General features: G+C 40.1%; 1 protein-coding gene across 4 annotated transcripts in view; it reads left to right on the forward strand.

Moving 5' to 3' along the window:
- Nucleotides 1–20319, forward strand: part of ano2b (anoctamin 2b) — a 75406-nt gene that overhangs the window by 12206 nt on the left and 42881 nt on the right. For 3 of the 4 annotated variants that reach the window (XM_071502089.1, XM_071502086.1, XM_071502088.1), the window contains exons 3-14: nucleotides 4305–4403; nucleotides 4868–5019; nucleotides 5510–5564; nucleotides 5663–5714; nucleotides 9711–9766; nucleotides 10153–10200; nucleotides 11011–11075; nucleotides 12828–12962; nucleotides 13869–14029; nucleotides 14673–14755; nucleotides 15302–15388; nucleotides 16454–16537. In XM_071502089.1, the coding sequence (XP_071358190.1) occupies nucleotides 4305–4403; nucleotides 4868–5019; nucleotides 5510–5564; nucleotides 5663–5714; nucleotides 9711–9766; nucleotides 10153–10200; nucleotides 11011–11075; nucleotides 12828–12962; nucleotides 13869–14029; nucleotides 14673–14755; nucleotides 15302–15388; nucleotides 16454–16537 (1077 nt within the window). The remainder of the gene's footprint in view (nucleotides 1–4304; nucleotides 4404–4867; nucleotides 5020–5509; nucleotides 5565–5662; nucleotides 5715–9710; nucleotides 9767–10152; nucleotides 10201–11010; nucleotides 11076–12827; nucleotides 12963–13868; nucleotides 14030–14672; nucleotides 14756–15301; nucleotides 15389–16453; nucleotides 16538–20319) is intronic. The other variant, XM_071502087.1, reaches the window with a different exon arrangement.

Raw genomic sequence — 20319 nt, forward strand, 5'->3', positions numbered from 1 at the left:
GTTAGCAGACCCTAACCAGGTAAAAGGTCGTCTAAAACAGGCAAGAATAGCTTGAAAGCTACGACATGGAAAGTACAATAGACAATCTGGTCAATGTAAATTTTGGCAACTGGTTTTGGTTTAGTTTTGGTTAATCTTTTGATGCAAATGTGTTAGTTTTAGTCAAATTGTAGTCATTTGAGTGTTGTTAGTTTTAGTTTAATTTTAGTCAAGAAATTTAAAGACATTTTATTCTGGTTTGCGTTAGTGACATGTCAGTCTCATCTTCATCATACATACATCATAACTTAAGTCTTCAGCGCTTTTTGATGCTACGGCTGTGACCATCTTTGTGTACAGTTTTCACATCACAGGGCGTCCATGTCACTCTGCTCTGCAGGACTACACAGACTGATTGACCTCAGTGAATCCAGTCAGCATTTCCACACCCCGTCAGTTTGAACAGAACCACTCTCTCTAATATAATCTAGTACAATTGGCCCTGCTAACCTGGCATTACTGCAGCTACCTGTGCAGTTTAGTTTGACAGGAAATGCTATATTGTTGCATGACATCAGTACTGTGATCTTTGTTTAGCAAACATGTGGAGGATGATTTAGAGTAGATAGACCACCGACATTAAACCAGGATCATACTCCCTCCTCCTGACAGCAGCAAAGATAAAGATACCTGACTGACAGTGACATTAATGTGACCTCCACATCCACAGCTGCTGATCGTTACATTTACTTGTTATTAATGTTGTTGTGCTGCTGTTTTGCTGCTCATTATCTAATTCTCAATGGACTGTGGATGAATTTAGTCCATCAATCTGTTTCTTCAGATAACATTACAGACAGTGGAGGAAACTGTTTCAATAATCAGGACATATAGTCTGTAATCCTACAGATACATGCAGGTCGTTGAATAATACATCACATTAAAACATGTCCATATTTCTGTCTTTCACATTATTGTTTACTTTTATTTGTAGTAAATTCTTGTTTTCCAAGGTCACTTTTTATTTCCCTTTAGTCTTGTTTTTGTCATGAAAAAAGGTTGTCAACAAATGTTTTGTCAGAGTTTTCTTCAACACAATTAATATTGTTTGGTGGGGAATAGCTGGAAATAGGCCGGTGTATATACCAGGAGCTGATTAGGTAGGTGGAGAAGCTGGAGGGCGTGGCATGGTCTAAAATGACAGGAGTGTTAGTGATATGGAAAAGGCAGGTGGAGAATGAATGAATGAACTGTGACCCTGGTGTTGTGGTCACTGATTGTCGTTTCTGTGTTAGAGAGCTTTGCAGGTTGAAAAATGAGGATATGGTCTAAAACATTTCTTCTAGTGTATGAGACTGATGGATTTTGTGCATTTTTGCTGACAAAGAAATGTAATAAACTAAAACTAAAATGTATCCATTTTAAATCGACAAAGTTTTATGGGTCATTGTGTGCCAACTTGCAGAATAATAACTCTGAACTACATTTTTCTTTGGTGGTTTCTGCTCCTTTAACATCCACAGCTGCAGCCTCCATGTGACTGAAATGGAGTTCATGTCTCTGATACTGCCTAAATTGCTGGATCGGGAATCTGCAAGTAGCTTGAGTCTATGCACTGATCCAATACCATGTAATATATTGATGAACTATCAATTCCTCTTTCCCAGATCCAGATTCTGTCCTGTCTGGACCCAGACCTATAACCTATAAATTACTGAGTGTTTCTGTTTTAACCAACAGTGTTTGTAGCTTTTATGGCTCTGTTCATGTGATGATACAAGAGACACTCAGATAAATAAGTTGGTAATCGGCTATAACTGTTTTAAATTATTTTTCCTTATGTTGTAACATGTGAAAAGACCCTAAATAAATGCTGTAAGCTAATTATACAAACAGGATTTGTATAGGAATGATTCAGATCCATACAAGCGATTGGTCATTGTAAAAAGAGAGATTCTATGGCATTAATTTGTTTTACAAAGGGTTTAACCTGAGCCATACAACAATGACAGCAATCATATCACATCCATACATAACCAGTAGTATACAGCCTTTTATTTGAATGTACTGATATCAGATCTGTACTCAGGATCAGGATGGGATGAGAACATCTCTAGACTGAAACTGACACTGGTGGGACAAATACATAATTTGTTACTAATTTGTTATAGCACAGTAAGAAAGCAGCTAACATGAACATGTCAGACTGAATAAAGAAGTGAAACAAAAAAGCAACTGAGGCTGTATCAGGCTACAATCTCCATGTATCAATGTGTTTATTCAGTTGACTTTGAAAGTTGTTTTCCACTGTATACAAAAGGTATTCCGTGCAAGTTCAAACACTGAAACAAATCCACAAGTTGCCTGCAAACAGTTGTCCTATTATACAACAAATGTATCTTATTAAAAGAGTGGTGAAGGTCAGGTGGCTTCATGCTCCACTGTATCCCTGGGTAGGACAAAGGACAGTGAGCACATGAGAGTGGGAGAAGATAATGAAATATAAGAGGAGTAAGAGTGACAGTTAGTGAGTCAGCCAGTCAGTCAATCAGTCAGTGAAACCGTGTCTACCGGGCAGCAGAAGGTACAGTAATATATGTGAGGAGGAGGGGTGGTGAGGGGGAGTGAAAGATCTCAGGAGAGTAGGAGTCGAGAGAGGAGAAAGAGAATCGTTTCAGGTTTCCATCGTTTGTCGTGCCACCTTTCTCTTTTCACCCCCCCCCCCCCCCCTTACAGAAGCTGGTGGGGGTCTGAAGAGGGTAAGGTTACGTGGCTGTTGCCCCCTGCTGGCTCTGCTCCCTTTCATTTCTGGTCGCACTCTCACGCACAGTGCAACCCAGCTCCATAATGGCTACTGCATAGATTTTGGAGGAGGAGGTTTCACTACTGTACACAATACATCCTTTATCCTCATTCAGCTGCAGAGGGCTTGGAGGGGGTTTGCCAGAGCATTGATAATCAGAGTTCAATCACATATGTCTTGATGCTGTTGGAGCTACCAATTATCAAATGTTGCTAATGCATCTTAATATTAAATAATAGTGTGTGGGCACTGGACCATGATTCATTAGCAGCACAAGCTAGATGAGTCATGATTTGATGTTACATACAATAAATACATTTGATGATGATGAGGGTGCGAACAGTATAGTACCCAGTGTTTCAGGAACAGGCTGCAACAACAAAGCAGTGAAGAAAACAGCTCCAGGCTTTGCTTCAGGAACAGAGGCTGCATGTATCTTTTATAAATACTGAAGTGATGCTGCTGGCCAGTCTGGTTAGCTAAAGTGATTCAGTGGGTCAGGCTAATGGCAGGGATTGGTTATGCCTGGCTCAGACTTAAAGTACATCTTTGAGAGTAGAATCCTGGGCAATCTGAAATGTAGCTCCCAGAGGCCAGTTTTGAGGTCTGGAGGTAAAAGCAGCTGAGAAGCAACTGACTACAGTGAAGTATAGCACATACAGTCTATTGGCTAAAATGGATTGCAAAGCAGTACTGACAGATGGTCTGGTAAGCTGGTTTAATACAACAGGTAGTTTCAGCCAATCAGTTTGGTCATACAATTCCTCAAACATTCAAGTTTAGTGCAGTGGTTCCCAACCTTTTCCAACTCGGAGGCCAAATAATGTCTTCTCAAAGCACTTTTTGTTATGATGATAAACATTCAGGACTGAACTGAAAGCAAGGGAAACTCAATTTTTCTTTTTCGTTTGACAGAGAAGAGATCCCTTGTCAATTGACCATCTGTCTGTTGACTCTTCTTTTAATTCTCCTGTTTTTGCTATGGATGTAATCTTTGAGAGCGCATTCAGATTGAGATAGCTAATAAGTATACAATGTGTTCTGGTGGCAAAGGGGTCCAGCAAGTGACAACATAAGAATTTTTCAACATTTTTTATGTTTTTTTTAAACATTATTTATATTTTATGTATTTACATCATTCAACCAAAATTGTGCTGTTTTACAAATGGTTTGTCAGCCCACTTACAATATCTTCATCACAGCCCACCAACAGGGTCCTGCCCACAGGATGTGAACTGCAGGTTTACTATATGAAACCTTACTTTTAAGTAGAAAACTTTAGCCCAGACACTAAAGTACATGCACACAGAGAACCATGGGTGATCAAATCTGTAATTAACATGGTAGTGGGTGTAACTGAGTGCCTTTTATTGGTCAGGAAACAAGGATCAGCTCTCAAGCATTTATATATAGAGAAAACATCCACTTGGACCCACTGAATCTGATCACATGTCTGGTTAGACACTTATTTTCTGTTTGGGTCCTGACTGTAACTTTACATGAGGTTTTGTTTGTTTCTCAGGTAAAGGCCCATGGCCCCAGCTTCACTCGTCTCCATGCGCCCTGGCCGGTGCTCTGTCGAGAGGCTGAGTTTCTCAAGATTAAAGTCCCGACCAAAACGGTAGGATCAGTATCCATCAGCACCAGTTCTCATTTTGTAAGCAGTCAGTGGACACACACATTGTGTTTCTGGGTGGAGTACTTGTCAGTGTATTGTCATTGTCATATTCTGCAGCAACAGAATTCGATTGCAGATAATTGTTCAGAAATCTAAAACATAAATTGCAAATATCAGATCTTCCTCAGTCCCTCACAAAGAGTGAAGGATTCTTTTTGTCAGTGTTCCTGAACAGAGAAATTTATCAAAGAAGAGACAAAGAGACTAAGACTGCAAAGGATTGGGTCATTGTGTGGCTCAGATTGTAGTAATACCAATACTGACTTAGGATTTCATATCTAAAGTGCTATTCGGTCTTAGAAATCGACATTTGTGGAGGACAGTAAGGTCTTTTGGACATACAGTAAGTAAAAATCACCTGTGTAGTAATGTTGATTAAGTTAATTCTGCATTGTGTGTTTCATCAGAGTTACGAACTTAAAGAAGAAAGTGGTTTTGGGTCCAGTATGAGCACAGTGTGGAGGAAACTGAATCAACCTTTTCAGCCCAAAGTACAACATCAGGACCATGAGCGCACCAAGTTTCTCTCACACTGCTTCTCCAGGGACAAACTCCACCTGTAAGACACACACACACACACACACACACACGCACACACACACACACACACACACACACACACACACACACACACACACACACACACACACACACACACACACATACACACATACACACACACACTCCGAGTGATTGTAGGCAAATAAGAACCAAACAATATCCAGTGACAACTGTGCAACTGAATGACAAGATGATCATACATGATGTGGCTGAGAGTGGAGATTTTGTGTTGGATCTCTATAAAAGCTTTTTAAATACATGGTCATAATTCATGTAAACAAAATGATAGCATCTAATTTTAGAGACCCTCACATATGGTTTAAGCTGAACTCTTAGCATGGATAATCAGACCCAGTGATCTCCAGTTAACCTGGTGCTTGCACTGAAAAGCTATGTATGCTGCTTACATGTGGTGAATCTTATGCATGCAACATGTGTGAGCATGCATAAGCACATAGGTTTTGATTGACTGGCTGTATTTCTTACAGGTACAACATCACATCTAAAGACACATTCTTTGACAACGCTACCAGGGGCCGAATTGTAAGTGTTCATTTCGAATTTAATATGTTTCTCCTGTGTGATATATTTGTACATGATTGGTTTATGTCTTAAGTTTAACATTCTAACATCTTTCTTAGGTGTACGAGATTCTGAGACGAACAGTGTGTGTACGAACCTGTCAAACCATAGGTGAGGACGCCACTGTGTGTTTGTGTGTGTTTAGTGAACATATACAGCCTTTTCAGCCCCATATATTTATAATTCATACAGTACATACACTCTGACCTGGTCCGTACTAAATTAATGAAATAAGGTGGAATGATTTTAGATTTAATATGCCTCCTTCAATAGAAACTGTATGCCAATTCATTTTGAAAGAGCAACAGTCAGTGGTGAAACTCCAACACTCAGCCGGTTGTTCAATGGTGTATCTTCACGACTCACTTCAGCTGACCAATGGTGAAACTTGATCACCCCCTCAGTCACTCAGACAGTCATGGACGTTGGCGTTCACAAGGCTGGCCTTGCTGTTGTGGTTCAGCCAAAAATGATGATAACTGATGACTTTATCCACCCTAGTTGGCAAGCAACACAAAGTGAAATCCTCCTCCTCCCTCCCATACCAATCCCCTTGAAGCATGACTGCCTGTAATTGGTTAAAAATAGCACAGTCCCATATCAGAGGTAACTTGCTAAAAAGTGCAGAGGTCAAGTGGAAGAATAGTGGCATTAAAATCTGGTTTGACAATTGGTTGTTTTGCCTTGAAGTGATAGTTTGGGTTATTTGATGTGAGGTACTAATACAAAGTCAGTGTATTATCTGCAATACATTCAGCACACTGCCAGTTTAGAGGAGCAGCCGGTAGGACTGGCACAGACGCTGAGTGATGTGCTGCTGTGGAGGGGACCAGGCGCAAACTGCCCACTGCTATTATGCTATATTTTAAATTTGTTACTGCTTTATCTTGCCGTCAAGCAGCCCTTTTCTTGGCACTACATGTTGTAAAAAGTTGAATTACCGCATTCGTATCTTGTATCGCATTATGCCAAAGATCAGCTGTTTGAGTCAGACAGCACTAAACTTCACTTCATAAAGATGAATGTTTGTATTCAGTATTCATTCAGCGTTCAGTAAGGCAGGGGACACTGATGCAGACTGGATGGTGCTGGTATTCTCTGATTCAGAAGTTGTGTTGTAAACACTCCTACTCATGGCAACAGTGGCTGTCCTGGTCTCTGGGCTTACAGTTCACACACCTGCACCATCAGGTAGCTTGGGCTCTTTCTTGGCCTACAGCTTCCACAGAGGTTTCCCTTCTCTCTCTTTCAGCCTGTTCATATTCCATCTGCAAAAGTTCTTCTTCTCATAACTAACCTCTTGTCTCCACACTGAATGGCATTTCGTTGTTGCTGTCATAATCACAAATTTATAATTATTTTTTATTTGTTGCCTCATCCACAAACCGTTGGAGCTATGTCAAACAGCTGATGACAGTTCAACTGTTCACGAAATGTAATGCTATGCTAAATGTGTACTATCTGTGCACTTCTTTACCTGATCCCCTTGCACTTACTGAATATATATATATGTAGCACTCAGTACTTACACCAAAGTCGCCTACTGCACTGAAGCGTTAGTGATGTCCCTCACTTGTAAGTTGCTTTGAGTAAAAGCATCTGACAAAGTCAATGTAAAGGGAAATGTAGTTGAAAATCACAGTGAGAGTTTCTTATCTTAAAACTTGATTGGAATGGCTGTTTATCTCCAAAACAAGCTGGAAAATTAAAATTCCAGCAACAGATTGGATTATAGTTGTTGCATATAGTTACAGTCAGTTGCAATGTTTGGCTGAAATACGGTTGGCCTTTTTGTGGGGGGGGGGGCAGACTACAGGTGAACTGGGAGGCGGTATTGATATGCCTGCTGGGAGTTCAATGAGGAAGTGAAGGAACTGGTGACCCAAATAAAGAGTGCAATAATTGGATAGCTGGGTGAGGCCAACAATTTTTAGCTCTAATTTGTTTAGGAACAGTTGACAGAGCCTGTCTAGGCTTTGTAGTTACACCTTGTCCCCATCAGGCATTTCCTAGAAAGAGGCATCACTTATTAACACTTGCTTCAACTACAGACGTCCATTGGGATGATGAGCAATTAAAAGTTCATTCGTACCCCAGCAGCAGTGGCAGTTGTTTAGGACATTTGTAAGCAAAGTTGTACAGATTCTGTTGCGTGGCAACAACAAAAGACATATATGTAAGACTTAACTGTGCTTCTCTGTGCTTGAAAAATAGCTGCATTACTGTTTTTCTGTAAGAGACCAATGAATTTCCTTGGAGATTTTCTAAATGAACTGCAAGTCATCCATCAAACTCTGCATTAAGATTAACTAAGGACTTGTCTTAGTGTTTATATCTTGTACAATTTTATGACATACAGCAGCTGCCTCTACATTTATGAGACCCATCAGCCACATATAGAAATGAGCTGACACCCGATTCATGTCCAGAGTTCACCATATGTCTGGTTGGCTCGCCCATCACAGCAGAAGGTCTCAGCCAGCGGGTACTGATAGAGCTGCAGGGGAGGAAGGGGACAGAAAATAGTTGCATCTCTTCTGCCTTTATTTTCTCTTTCCTCATTATTCTTTTCAAATTATGCCACACACACACACACACACAGTTGCTCTCCACCATCTCCTGTACAAGTGGGTCATACTTCCTGGGTCAGGCTGAGATTGAAGCAGGGGCCTTTGAGAGTTGTTGTTGTTTCTAGCTGGTTGAGTGAGCATTCATGCAATTGTGTGTGAGAGAGAGAGAGTTTGTGTTGGTGGTGACGTTAATTAATAGCACATCTAATCACTGCATACTTCCCAGTCACTTTTGAGGCACTGATAATTAATTAATTGCTTTGATGAAAGAACCAGTTGTGTGTGCCAGGTCATCTGATGTGTCAATGTTGGCCCTGACCTTCACAGGTCAGGCCATCACTTCACACATGAAATTTCCCAAAGTGGCCCCTGAACTAGTCCCAGTCTGCCTGACACTGAAAGAAGAATTAAAACAGTCCCAACTGCAGGCTGTGGCCTAATGTCTGCGCTTCACACATTAGCTCATGTGCATAGACTAATTTATAATACAGTGTGGCTGAATTTTAAATTATAAATCAGGTCTAGGTTCTATACTAGTACTGTGAAAGTATCAAAGCCTCAGTCCATGCACACAGTCTGTATTCAGAAATTGAGCCTTAAAACCAGCCGTCAGGACTTCTGGAACTTTGTGATGTCACAACAAAGCAGTCACTGCTCTCAGGCATGCCCAAGCCCCACCCACCGGGATCCACCATCCAGCCTTGCAGGATTTGGTTTCTCTGAGTGTTTTCCTGAAATCTGCTACATTTTTATTGGATCACTCAGAGTGTCAGACAGCGAAAGGCTCAGCGCCTCTCTTCTGATTGGCTCACTGACCTGTTGTTACTAGAGGTTCAGAGAGAGGCCTGAGAGAGGAGACGCAAAACTACACTGAGATAGTTTTTGGTTCTTAAACCACAATAATATGTTCTTATGGGTAACAACACTTCAAATAAAACACAGGTAAAGTGAAAAATATGGGACCTTTAATCTCCATGGCCTGTATGAATGTATATAAAAGCATTTTCAGACAGAAACATTTTATTTTCTGGGAAAATTGGCAACACAAGTTCAGATTCACTCAGCTGGAGTGTCTTTGAGCAAGTGAGAGAAAAGATATCTTCTTTAGGAAACAATAAAATACATCAGAAGTGCAGTGTGCATCACTAAATGTAAGATAAACAACAGGAGCTCTTTTACAATGGCTGCCACTTTATCTCACACCTCATCTTGAAGACATTTGGTGCAAACTCACTCCTTAGTTGTGTAAAAGTCTCCACGGTTGTTTGTCATTGCCAGTAACTCAAACATTACCAGCTGCTTGAATTTATGGTTTAATACTCAATTTTAGACTAAATCTCTTCTCCGATTGAGGTTTCAAGACAAAGTAAAGATTTAAATGTCACACCTTCCCCCCAGAGGACACAGTTCATGGTTTATATAAGAGGTCTGTTAAAGATTTGGTGATTATTTGGATGACGGGGCAGGAGGAAAAAAACACCTCAGAGTGATGTTCAGATGCTCTCGGGTTTGTCTCATGTCTCTCTCTCTTTTCCAGGCATCAGCACATTGATAGCTAAAGGCGTGTACGATGCTGCCTTCCCTCTTCACGATGTAAGTGTGAGGTTTAAAATCCCCATGAGATGCCTACTAGTTTCCATTTCTTTCACTACAACATTCAGTTTGCAGAGGATAAACAGTTCCAGCTCTTACTTGCATTTTAATGATGAAATAACTTCATTATTCATTATTCTAGCAAGTTTTTAAGTCTATGCAGGCTGATTCTCTTCTGAAATAAACTGAAACCAATGACTATTTTGAAGTTTATATGAATGTACTAAAATCACTAGTTGAACTACTAATTTAAAAAGTTTATTATGACAGTTTGTGTATTTCTAAATGTTTGAATGAGTTCAGTCTGTACTTTGTCCATTATAGATGAGTGTGTGTTGTGTGTATGTGGGCACTTGTGATTTTCACCCTCTCCTCCTGGTCCTCAGGGTGACTACAGGGTCATTGGACACCTTGAGGAGAGGAACGACAGACAGGTACATTGCCTCCTCTCACATTTCTCTCCCTCTGCTTCCTTCCTCTGCTTCTCATTTCCATTTGTCTTTCTAATGAAGAACCATGATACGTTTGGTCTTGTTGAATATCACTTTTGTGCATTTGCCTGCTCTAGTACTTTAGAAAGTTACCTACTAATGTGACAAAGTGCTAGAGCCATTTAGTTTGAATAAGGACAAAAATGTCTGTCATCTTTCAACAGCTGAAAAGGGAGGGAACCTCCACTTTTCTTAACAATGGCTTCAACTCTTTCATATTTATCTCCTCTGTTTACTCTATTTTTCTCTTCTCTCAGTGTGTTCCTCCTTCCCATCTGCAGAACCAAAGCACAGATTGAAGTTTAAGTTCAGTAAACATTTCTCTGAGGCAGAGCTTCTGTGAGGGCGAGAAAAAAAAATCTTTGACCCAAATTTCAAAGGATGGAACAAAACAAAAACTGTTATTTGGAGTCCAGGTTAGCACATAAAAAACAGATAAACAAAGACATCTGGTCAAAATATAAATGAAAAACTTCCTCTTTATCCATTCTGTCATTATAATTGCATAATTGTGGCCATATTATATTTATTCAGTATCCAGAGGGCCATGCTTCATAATATTATCATCATCCTCTTCTGTTACTGTGTTTCACTTCATGATAATGGTACTTAAACTGCAGCTCCACTGATGTTCAGCAGAATATTTCTGCCTCTGAGGATTGTTTGCTGATTTTTATCCGGCTACAACTGGTAAACTTACAACATGACATCATACACCCACACTGACTGTCTCTCTTCTCTGTCTGTTGTCAGGTTCTGCATGAAGAGTGGGCCAGATACTCGGCCTTTTACAAGTACCAGCCTATTGATCTCGTCAGGTAACATCCATACCTTTTTAAGAGTGTTAATACAAATTTCACACGCCAATATGTTGGGTGCAGTCCTCATACTGTATCTGTTCTCCATAATGGCCACAAAGTGCTCCCACCTTTGTGCAACTCTAGTGTGCAAATATAGATTCTAGATTTAAAGCGGCTAATATGAGGCTTTAGTGGTCTGAAATAACAACAATAAACTTATAACTACTTATAATCTTCCAATGTTAGTGCTTTTTTTCTTTTTACAGTGAAATCTTTTGTTAATGGGGTTGCAAAGGTTTTTTTCTTCATGGTGAGGGCTTAAACTAAATAAATAAATGAATGATATACAAACATAGTAAACACCAAGATTCATTCATTCATTTTTAAATTCAATCTATTAATATTAGTATTTACCATTAGATAAACATCACATGAACATAAAATTAACTAGTTTTGTTAAACCTATTTAATTCCACTGTCAAATATCCTGCCTGCCTGCGCAGAGCAGCTGCTCACACCACTTGAATTAGGTTGTGTGTTGCCAGGTTGTGGTAACAGATGGGTTGAAATTGTATGTATGTGTGTGGGTTGTGTCTAACTTGTGGTTCATAGACAATTTGGAAACTTGGATAACATCAGACAGACATGCAAAACGTATGGGTCAGTGTATGACAATTATTTATAATGGCTGAGGGCCACGCTAATTACAGGAGTTTCTTGAGAAAAAAGACAAAATGGGAGGGCATCAGAGATTAGCTGGAAATTCGAGAGATTCCTAGGGAAATTGGAGTGTTGGCAGGTATGGAGAATATGAAACATAGAGTAAAAAAGACAAATTTAAATCACAAATAAGATTTGAAACAAATGTGTCCTTGGAAAGTACCCTATGGAGTTGTCCTGTAAACAAACATTTCCTTCTTCATAAAACATCTGGACAGCCCTTTTTCTTTCAGGTATTATAATTCCAGTATTGTTTACACCTCTGTTTATCAGCTTGTGGCCTTCTTTTTGGTGGTGCAGCGCTGTATTTCTTGGTGCCACCTGTGGATCAGAGGAATAGACAGGACTGTGTATCATGTTACCCATGAGACAAACAAACTGAGGGGTACCACTAATTAAAGAGTTGCTCCATAGTGGTTCTATAGAGATCAAAACCTCCACAGGAAACCTGTTATAGGTAGATCCTGTGCTGCGTTCATGTCATGTGGGGGTGACGGTACAGATGGACAAGATTTCCACATTAAGGACTTGTGAGCTTTCACAACATCTGACAACTCAAGAAAGTTGTATGATCACAGGGTTAGTGTATAAGGGTTAGAAATACTAAAAATATACTTTAATAGACATTAAATTGGATTTAGTTACCTTGATGAAGTTTGGTTGACATAAGGTTTCCATGTTTACTTGATGTTCAGACACTTCCGTATAGTTAGGTCTGGGTCGGACATATTGGAGCTTTCATGAAACTGAACTTTAATATTGACATGAACATAGTTCCATTACTCCTGTGGCTTTGTTTACTTACCCCAGGAAGCACCATACCACCAATCAAATGATTGTTAGGGATGGTCCTTGTTTGGGGCTTAGGTCTGCTAACAGAAGGACAGGAGGCAGAATTGTACACACATTGTAAAAAATGTCTATTTTAGATGAAATATTGCATTACGATTCTCACACCTGTGTAAGTGTACTTTTTCACTGTATGCTCTGCCATGACCATGAACTAGACTCTCATTTTCAACCCTTAATCCTTGATCTCTGACCCCACAGGAAGTACTTTGGGGAGAAGATTGGCCTTTACTTTGCATGGCTTGGTGTTTACACTCAGCTGCTCATACCAGCCTCCATAGTGGGGATCATTGTGTTTGGCTACGGGGTGGCGACAGTGAATACTAACATACCCAGGTATGTGCATTTGTACTCACATGTTTTACTACAAACTGTGTTGCAACTTTAGTTGTGGAAGAAAACTATTGTAAAACCCCATATTTCAGTTGAAATAATGTGACATTTCTCCTGATTTTAAAGGTCCCATATTTTACACATTTCCTTTGTTTTATTTGAAGTGTTGATATCCATAAGAAGATATATTAAAACATCTCAATGTAGTTTTACATCTCCTCTCTCAGGCTTCTCTCTGGAGCTCCAGGTCAGTCAGAGACTCTGAGCCTCTCTTCTGATTGGCTGACTGAGTGATCTAATAAAAATATAGCAGATTTCAGGTGAACACAGAGAAACCAAATCCTGCATGGTCCTGCTAGACCTGATTTATAATCAAAAAAGACATGGAAATCTCACTTTATAAAATATGGGACCTTTAACTCTGAGGACACAACATGATAAAGGCAGCTTAATGTCTGGTAAAATACTGGAATAAACATTGTAAGGATGCAGAAAATGAGAGTGTCTTCCTTTTTAAATGTATGCACAAATGCTCATACACACACTAGACAGGGATTGCCCAGATACCTGCTGTATCTGGCTTTAGTCATGGTTGTGTGGGAGGAACACAGAAGGTACAGCTGGCAGTGTGTGAGTGTGTCATGAAGCAAAAGGTTGATAATTCAGCCTACACTGACCATGAATACTATGAAGCTTGTATTGTGGGTATTTGTTAAAAGTTCCATTCATTTCTAATGATTAAATATAACAGACACGGAGATCTTTTGGATCCACAAATAGCAATGCAGATGGTTAAAATTATATATTTTTAGGTACAAGTGGCCTATATTTCAATTTAAAATGCTGTTGTGTAAATGTTGTTACACGTAGATGCTGTGTGACTTAAGTCTTGATTTTCTCCTTCCTCAGCCTGGAGATGTGTGACGAGCGTCTGAATTTCACCATGTGTCCTCTGTGTGATAGAGCCTGTGACTTCTGGCAGCTCAGCACTGCCTGCGGCACCGCCAGAGCTTCACACCTCTTCGACAACCCCGCCACCGTCTTCTTCGCCATTTTCATGTCTCTGTGGGGTGAGGTTTGCTTGAGAGTGCGCGCATGTGTGTGTGTGTGTGTGTATGTGAACAGGTGGGCTGAATGTGGAGTTGCTCATTAATATCTCATGACCTCCTTCACCTCAAGTGCCAGTCGTGCTGGGAGCAACAGGCTAAAACAGCATGCATTAAAGGTTAACAAATGCAGAAAATACATTAAAAGGGAATAAAAAATACAATTAGAAGCACAAATGCTCTGTAGTGAAAGTATTTGTATTGATTTTTTTCTTTTAGCAGCATAATTATATTTAGTCACATTGTTCTTTTCAATATATTTGCTGGTAGAATATTGTGAGGCATCCTTACTAGGATTTTGGTCACTGTAAATCATCCAGGGCAGCATCTTCATGTGGCAGGAAACAACAGGTTTTGAATTTGTGACCAAAAATCTGGATTTTATGACATTACAACTCACAGAAAGTGAGTCATTGTCCCCATAACTGTGCACAACGTGTGATATGGAAACTTCACAATGAGAATGGACTGATCAGTGAAGCAGACAAGCAGTTAAAAATACATCCGGTTAAAATACATCTGGTGGTCATGATACCAATTATAAAGACAACTATTTGATTTTTGTCTGTGTGTGTGTGTGTGTTTGTGTGTGTGTTTGTGTGTGTAGCGGTGCTGTTCCTGGAGCACTGGAAGCGTCGTCAGATCAGTTTGAGCTTCAGCTGGGATCTAACAGGCATCGAGGAGGACGAGGTACACACACACACACACACACACACACACACACACACACGCACACACTCAGAATACGTAGACACTGGTATTCTTAAAATGAGAGTGAAGGTCTGAATACACACTACAGTAATGTGTTGATCCATACAAACTCATCAACTGTATCACAACACAGAACTTTGCAAACTACTGCACAAATCCAGATTTTTTCAATGATAATTTCCCTTAAATATTCAGTGCCAATGTTTTGCCAAAATATTATTAATTCCTACTGTATCAGTGCATAGCAACTGCAGTATGTTCAATGTAGATTGTAATATTTAAGAAGATTTGCTTCAGGGGAGGAAGAGATCATCGTCCTGGCTTTGGAGTGAAAGTCAGTCATGCTGCCACATAAAGGACAGACTGCCTCCTGCACTGGGACTGAACATATGCTCCATGCATGCACACAGCTCATTCATACACGCAAACATGTAGAAAATACATCGATACACAGATGACATTCACATTCACACACACATGTATATGCTGGCCACAAATTTAACTCTTCCTCTGGTTTCCCCTCAGGAACATCCCCGACCAAGATACGAGACCATCCTCCTTCAGAAGAGACAGAGGACGCAGAAAAATAAGAAAAATAAGAAAAAAAATGAGGTAGGGGAGATTTAACACCTTGAACAGTGAAGTGCTTAGCACTGCATTTCCCATAAAGCCTGTTATCCTAACTCATGGATGTTTGCATACTAAACTAGCTGGACCTGACTGTCACCAGTACTAAAGCAAATTTATTATAGGCCTACAGTAATGCTCATTATTTCATAATATGTAGCAAATTATTACACTTGTTTGAATGGCATCAGGGTTGAAAATACACACTGTACATTCCCATGATGCCTTATCGTGATAAGTAAATAGAAATTTCCACGATACTGTATATTCATTGTGTTGTCAGTTGATTGTGAAACTCTTCCACCTGGTTCAGTCTCACCTGGAGTCAGATGATTCCTGATAGTTTGATCTCTAAAGTGTGCGGCAGACATTACTGTGATAATGTAATGACTGGGAATGATCTAGATTCCCTCTGTAAATTGGGTCAATCACATTGAGCCCTGTTGGCCCACATACACTTTGCTGTGGCAACAGATGGCTTCCTGCCACAGCCAGAGTGAGAGAGGGACTGATTTACATGACACAGGATCAGTGCTTCACCGTCTCAAAACCTGACTGGGGGATAAAAGTAAGAAACCTGAGGAATCCTACAGGTGTTTTTTCAGTTATACAGAGTGTGTGAGTATAAACCATTTCCTGGTTTAGTTGTAAGAAAAATCTCTCGTCTTTGTGTTGGGTGGTTCGTCTTCTCATCTGTTACAATCATGCTGGGTAAAAAGCTTGGGCTATCACATGTCAGATGTTTTGCAATATCCATTTACATGGCAAGTCAAACTCTGAAGGGTGGATGACACAAAAACATTGAGGTTAGCATTCAGATATTTACACTGGCTTTTCACATTTAACTCTATTAGCTTCAACAGGCGGCTGCAATATAGTGATAAATACATAGACGATAAAGAGAGAGCAAGGTCTGTACGGTGAAGAGAGTGACGTAATTTTAATTGTGCACATTTCTGTACGTATATACATAAGTGTGTGTCTCTGTGTGTGCGTGTGTGTGTGTCTCTGTGTGCGTGTGTGTGTGTAACCTGTCCCTCTGTCTTGCAGCCAGAGAAGCAGGAGGATGGGACAGTGACAGGGAAGGACAGATGGAGACAAAAACTACTATCTGCCATGGCTGCAGGAATACCGGTAACCCTCTCCTCCCTCCCTCCCTTCTCCTCTCATTTTATTCTTCCTCCTCTTTCATCTTTTCCTTTTCCCTTCTCCTCTCCCTTCTCCTCTCCTATCCCCTGTTTCCTCTCCTGCAGCCTGCTGTCTATCTGTTCTTCTCTTCCTGTCCCATCCTCTGGCTGCTACAGTCTCAGCTCCTCAGGTATTTGTTTGGGTAAATTTCTGAGCTTATTTTATGATAATCCAGCTATCTGATGGTCACAGCAACAAACTGAGCCTCAGTAATCTTCACAAGTCTCTTTCTGGGATTAAAATCATGAATTAATTTCTTGAGGGTCTGTTGGATAGATAAACTTTACTGAACGATCACCTTGCCTATCACTGCCCATATTTCCTGTCCTGCTCAAGCTTGAGTGAATTTTTATTCAAATTGCTATAACACCACCAAGTTTTGGGAGGGGACTTTTATAATCAGACTTTTTAATTTTTCTAGTCTACTCAAACTATTTGTAAGCCATAGAAACTTCACATACATACTGATGGAACTTTGTTCAGAAATTTAGTTTTGCAGAAATTATATGTACATTTGGTAGCAGTGAGGGAACAGAACACACCCTCCTTCAGTGGAAGAAAAGACAAAACTCTTATTTTAGACAGATATCAACAGAAACAGGCAGTGTGTCTCCAGCTCCGTCAGGTGCAGTGTTTTTGTTCCAAAGCAGAAACAAAAAGTCAAGAAGTGAGTCTGAAAAGCCAGAACTCTCACCAACGTAAAGTCAAGTCACATTTAGTTACTGAGCATTTTTAAGGACCAGTGTGTAGGATTTAGTGGCATATAGCTCAGGTTACAGATTGCAACCAGCTGAATTCCCCTCCCCAAGTCTTGCATAGACAGACTTACTTCCACAATGCTGTGTCAGTGCTGGAGAATGGTCTGGCTCCACCCAATATCAAGCTGCTCAAGGGGGGAAAAATGCTCTGGCTTTTTTGTATTTCGCTATCAGTCACAAATGTCTTGGGTGGTGCTGAGCCAGGGATGCAGTGATTGTACTCCTGCTAAATAATGTCAGAGGGGAACTTGTTTTGGTGGAGATGCAAGCACTGTCATTAAAATGGCGGATTCCCTGCAAAGAAAACCCACAAAAAAATAGCAAAGACCTGCGGTGACTGTTTTATTGCACAATCCAAATTTTCATCAAATCTTGCCATTTTCAGTGTGTAGGTTGCAGCTTGGAGGTTGATATTGAAGGGGAATTCAAAATGGTGACATGTAGGGGAAGCAGAAAGGGAAAATAGCAGGTTTATACCCACAGCCTACACCCAGTGAGTCAGACTAACCTTCCCCTCATCCCTCTCTTTCCAAATGTGAAGGAAACTTTCAGGTAGTGTAAAACCATGAAAGGCCCTCTCTAGAGCAAGTTTTTGGTTTGTCTATTTTGGGCTACTGTAGAAACATGGTGGTGCAACATGGCAGGGTCTCTGGAAGAGGACCTGTTCCCTATGTGGATATGAAGGGCTCACTGTAAGCTAGCAACACAGCAATTCTTAAATTCAGGTGATTATACTCTAATGAATACATAATAACAAATATATTTAATTTTTGCCCATAGACCCCCCTAAATCCTCCACACTGGCCCTTTAAGTCCTGCTGGTAGTTAATGACATGTTTGAGAAGGACTGGATGAACAGACCTGAAGACACAGCTGATGCTAATGAGGGATAATCAGCCTCTGTGCTTCCCTTTTTTGGATAATGTGTGTGAGTGTCTGTGGGACACGTGCAGGAAAACAAAGACTTACACACCTACCGTAGTCTTGAAAAGAGAGAGAATGCATGACAGCATGCATTGATTTACATTCAGTATTTTTCTTTTCTTTTTTAAAATTGACACTATATTTATGATGTCACAGTACAAGTAGTATTGGTAGAACGATTTGATGTTGGGTCTGGGGAATTCAGTGGCATCTTTTCTTCAACAGCAAGGAAGGATACAGGCCTTGCCTCAACCCCTGTGAGCTTGATCGGCTTTTCTCATTCGCTTTACACATCCCCTACTTCCACTTGGCACATGGGTGGCTGGGCCTGGTCCGCTGATTGCATTGCTAACTCTTCACGGACCTTGATATTTGCTTCAGGTCAGATAGATGCAGACAAAAACTAAACCAAAAATATTTAGGAAATTAGGTCTATCATTCGTTATCCATCGTGGTCTTAGGGAAAGAGTGATGCTTTCAGCAGCACGGCACTCTCTTCTCTTCTTCTGCTCTCTCTCCCTAACATCTGTCCTCTGACAGGCTCATATTAGGTGAGGTTTGGCCGTCAGTCAGTCAGTCAGTCAGTCAGTCAGTCAGTCACAAATGACGACCTGTGACCATGGCAATATTACGGTGGCCTAAATGGGTCAGCACAGATGCAAAAGCCACAACACAAATGCACGAATCCAAAAGCCACAATGGATGTAAGCAGCAGTCCATCTATACTTTTGGACCTGGTTGCTTGGGAACTGTTGTTGCTGGCAGACGGGGCAAACTATTTTGACACAAATCAGCAATGTGTTTATATTTTCCTAATTATGCACTGTGCTAGCCAACATCTGGTTATTGTGAGGCTATTTAAGCAGTAACATTAGCATTTCATCACTGAGGCAAAAGTTAATCAAATGAATGTAAAGCTGTACCCGTGTATGGAGACACATTAATGATATTAACTGTAGAGGTAATTCTTGGCAGATTTTGTGCATTTTAAACATCCATCAATTAATCCTGGGGCAAAGGAACATTACATTTAGTCTGCCATGTATGGAACATCAGTTTTCTGAGTAAGCTGAGTAACTTCCTTGATTAAAATAATTGAACAGAAGCCTTAATTACCTTAATGGGATATAAAATTACAGCTGTGATGAGCGTTGGCTTTTTGCATTCGTTTGGCTTTTTATTAGCGTTGTATCTTAATTTACATTTATGTTGTGACTTTTGTGTTGATCCTTCTGGACCACCATACAATGACCTATTTTTATAGATTTGTCATTGGAATGGAGCAAGTTCAAATGTAAAGTGAGATGGAACTTTTCATTTGATTTGTTGACAGTGAGAAAAATATAGACACCAGACATAGTGACTTAGAAAACAACATATTACACAGACAGTTGACATAACATAGGACAGTTACATGGTGTACTGTATATACAATAATATCTAGGGGTGGAGATTGGATTATGCTGGATTGGATTACACTAATAAGAGTTAATGGTATATACTAAAAATAATGAATATGAGGATGATATGGTTATAATGAACATATGATCTACAACATCCTTACAGCAATAACAAAATATAATATACTCACATATTTACATGTACATATATACATATATAGACAGAATAGAAATAATCTCATTATTAACTGTTTTGATAATCATCAAGACACCAGAATGACTGAGGGGCTCCCAGCAATGCTGGACTTTAATTTAGGGTGACATTTTTTTGTGTGCCCTGTCCAATCTTGGACAACCCTCAGACTGTTTCGGACGGAGTCTGTCCGCTGAGGAAAGACACTTTTTTTTCTCCTCTCTCTTCGCCCCAGCCAACGGTTATACAGTTAGATTTGGCAGAAAAAGGCTGTGCTGTTATGGGGAGCTATCAGAGAATCTGAGCAGTGGCGAGGATTTGTGTGAGAGAGCTAATCCTCCTAATAAACAGATACACAAACACTAAATCTTAGTTTTATCCACAATTTGAAATGAAAGAGGAAGGAAGAGGTGGTGGAGGAAGCAGCAGAGTAACTCAGTGACAGTGTAATAT

Source organism: Trachinotus anak, unplaced genomic scaffold (assembly GCF_046630095.1).
Source record: "Trachinotus anak isolate AG129_WGS33_773 ecotype Australia unplaced genomic scaffold, CSIRO_AGI_Tana_v1 ptg000018l, whole genome shotgun sequence".
NCBI lineage: Eukaryota > Metazoa > Chordata > Actinopteri > Carangiformes > Carangidae > Trachinotus > Trachinotus anak.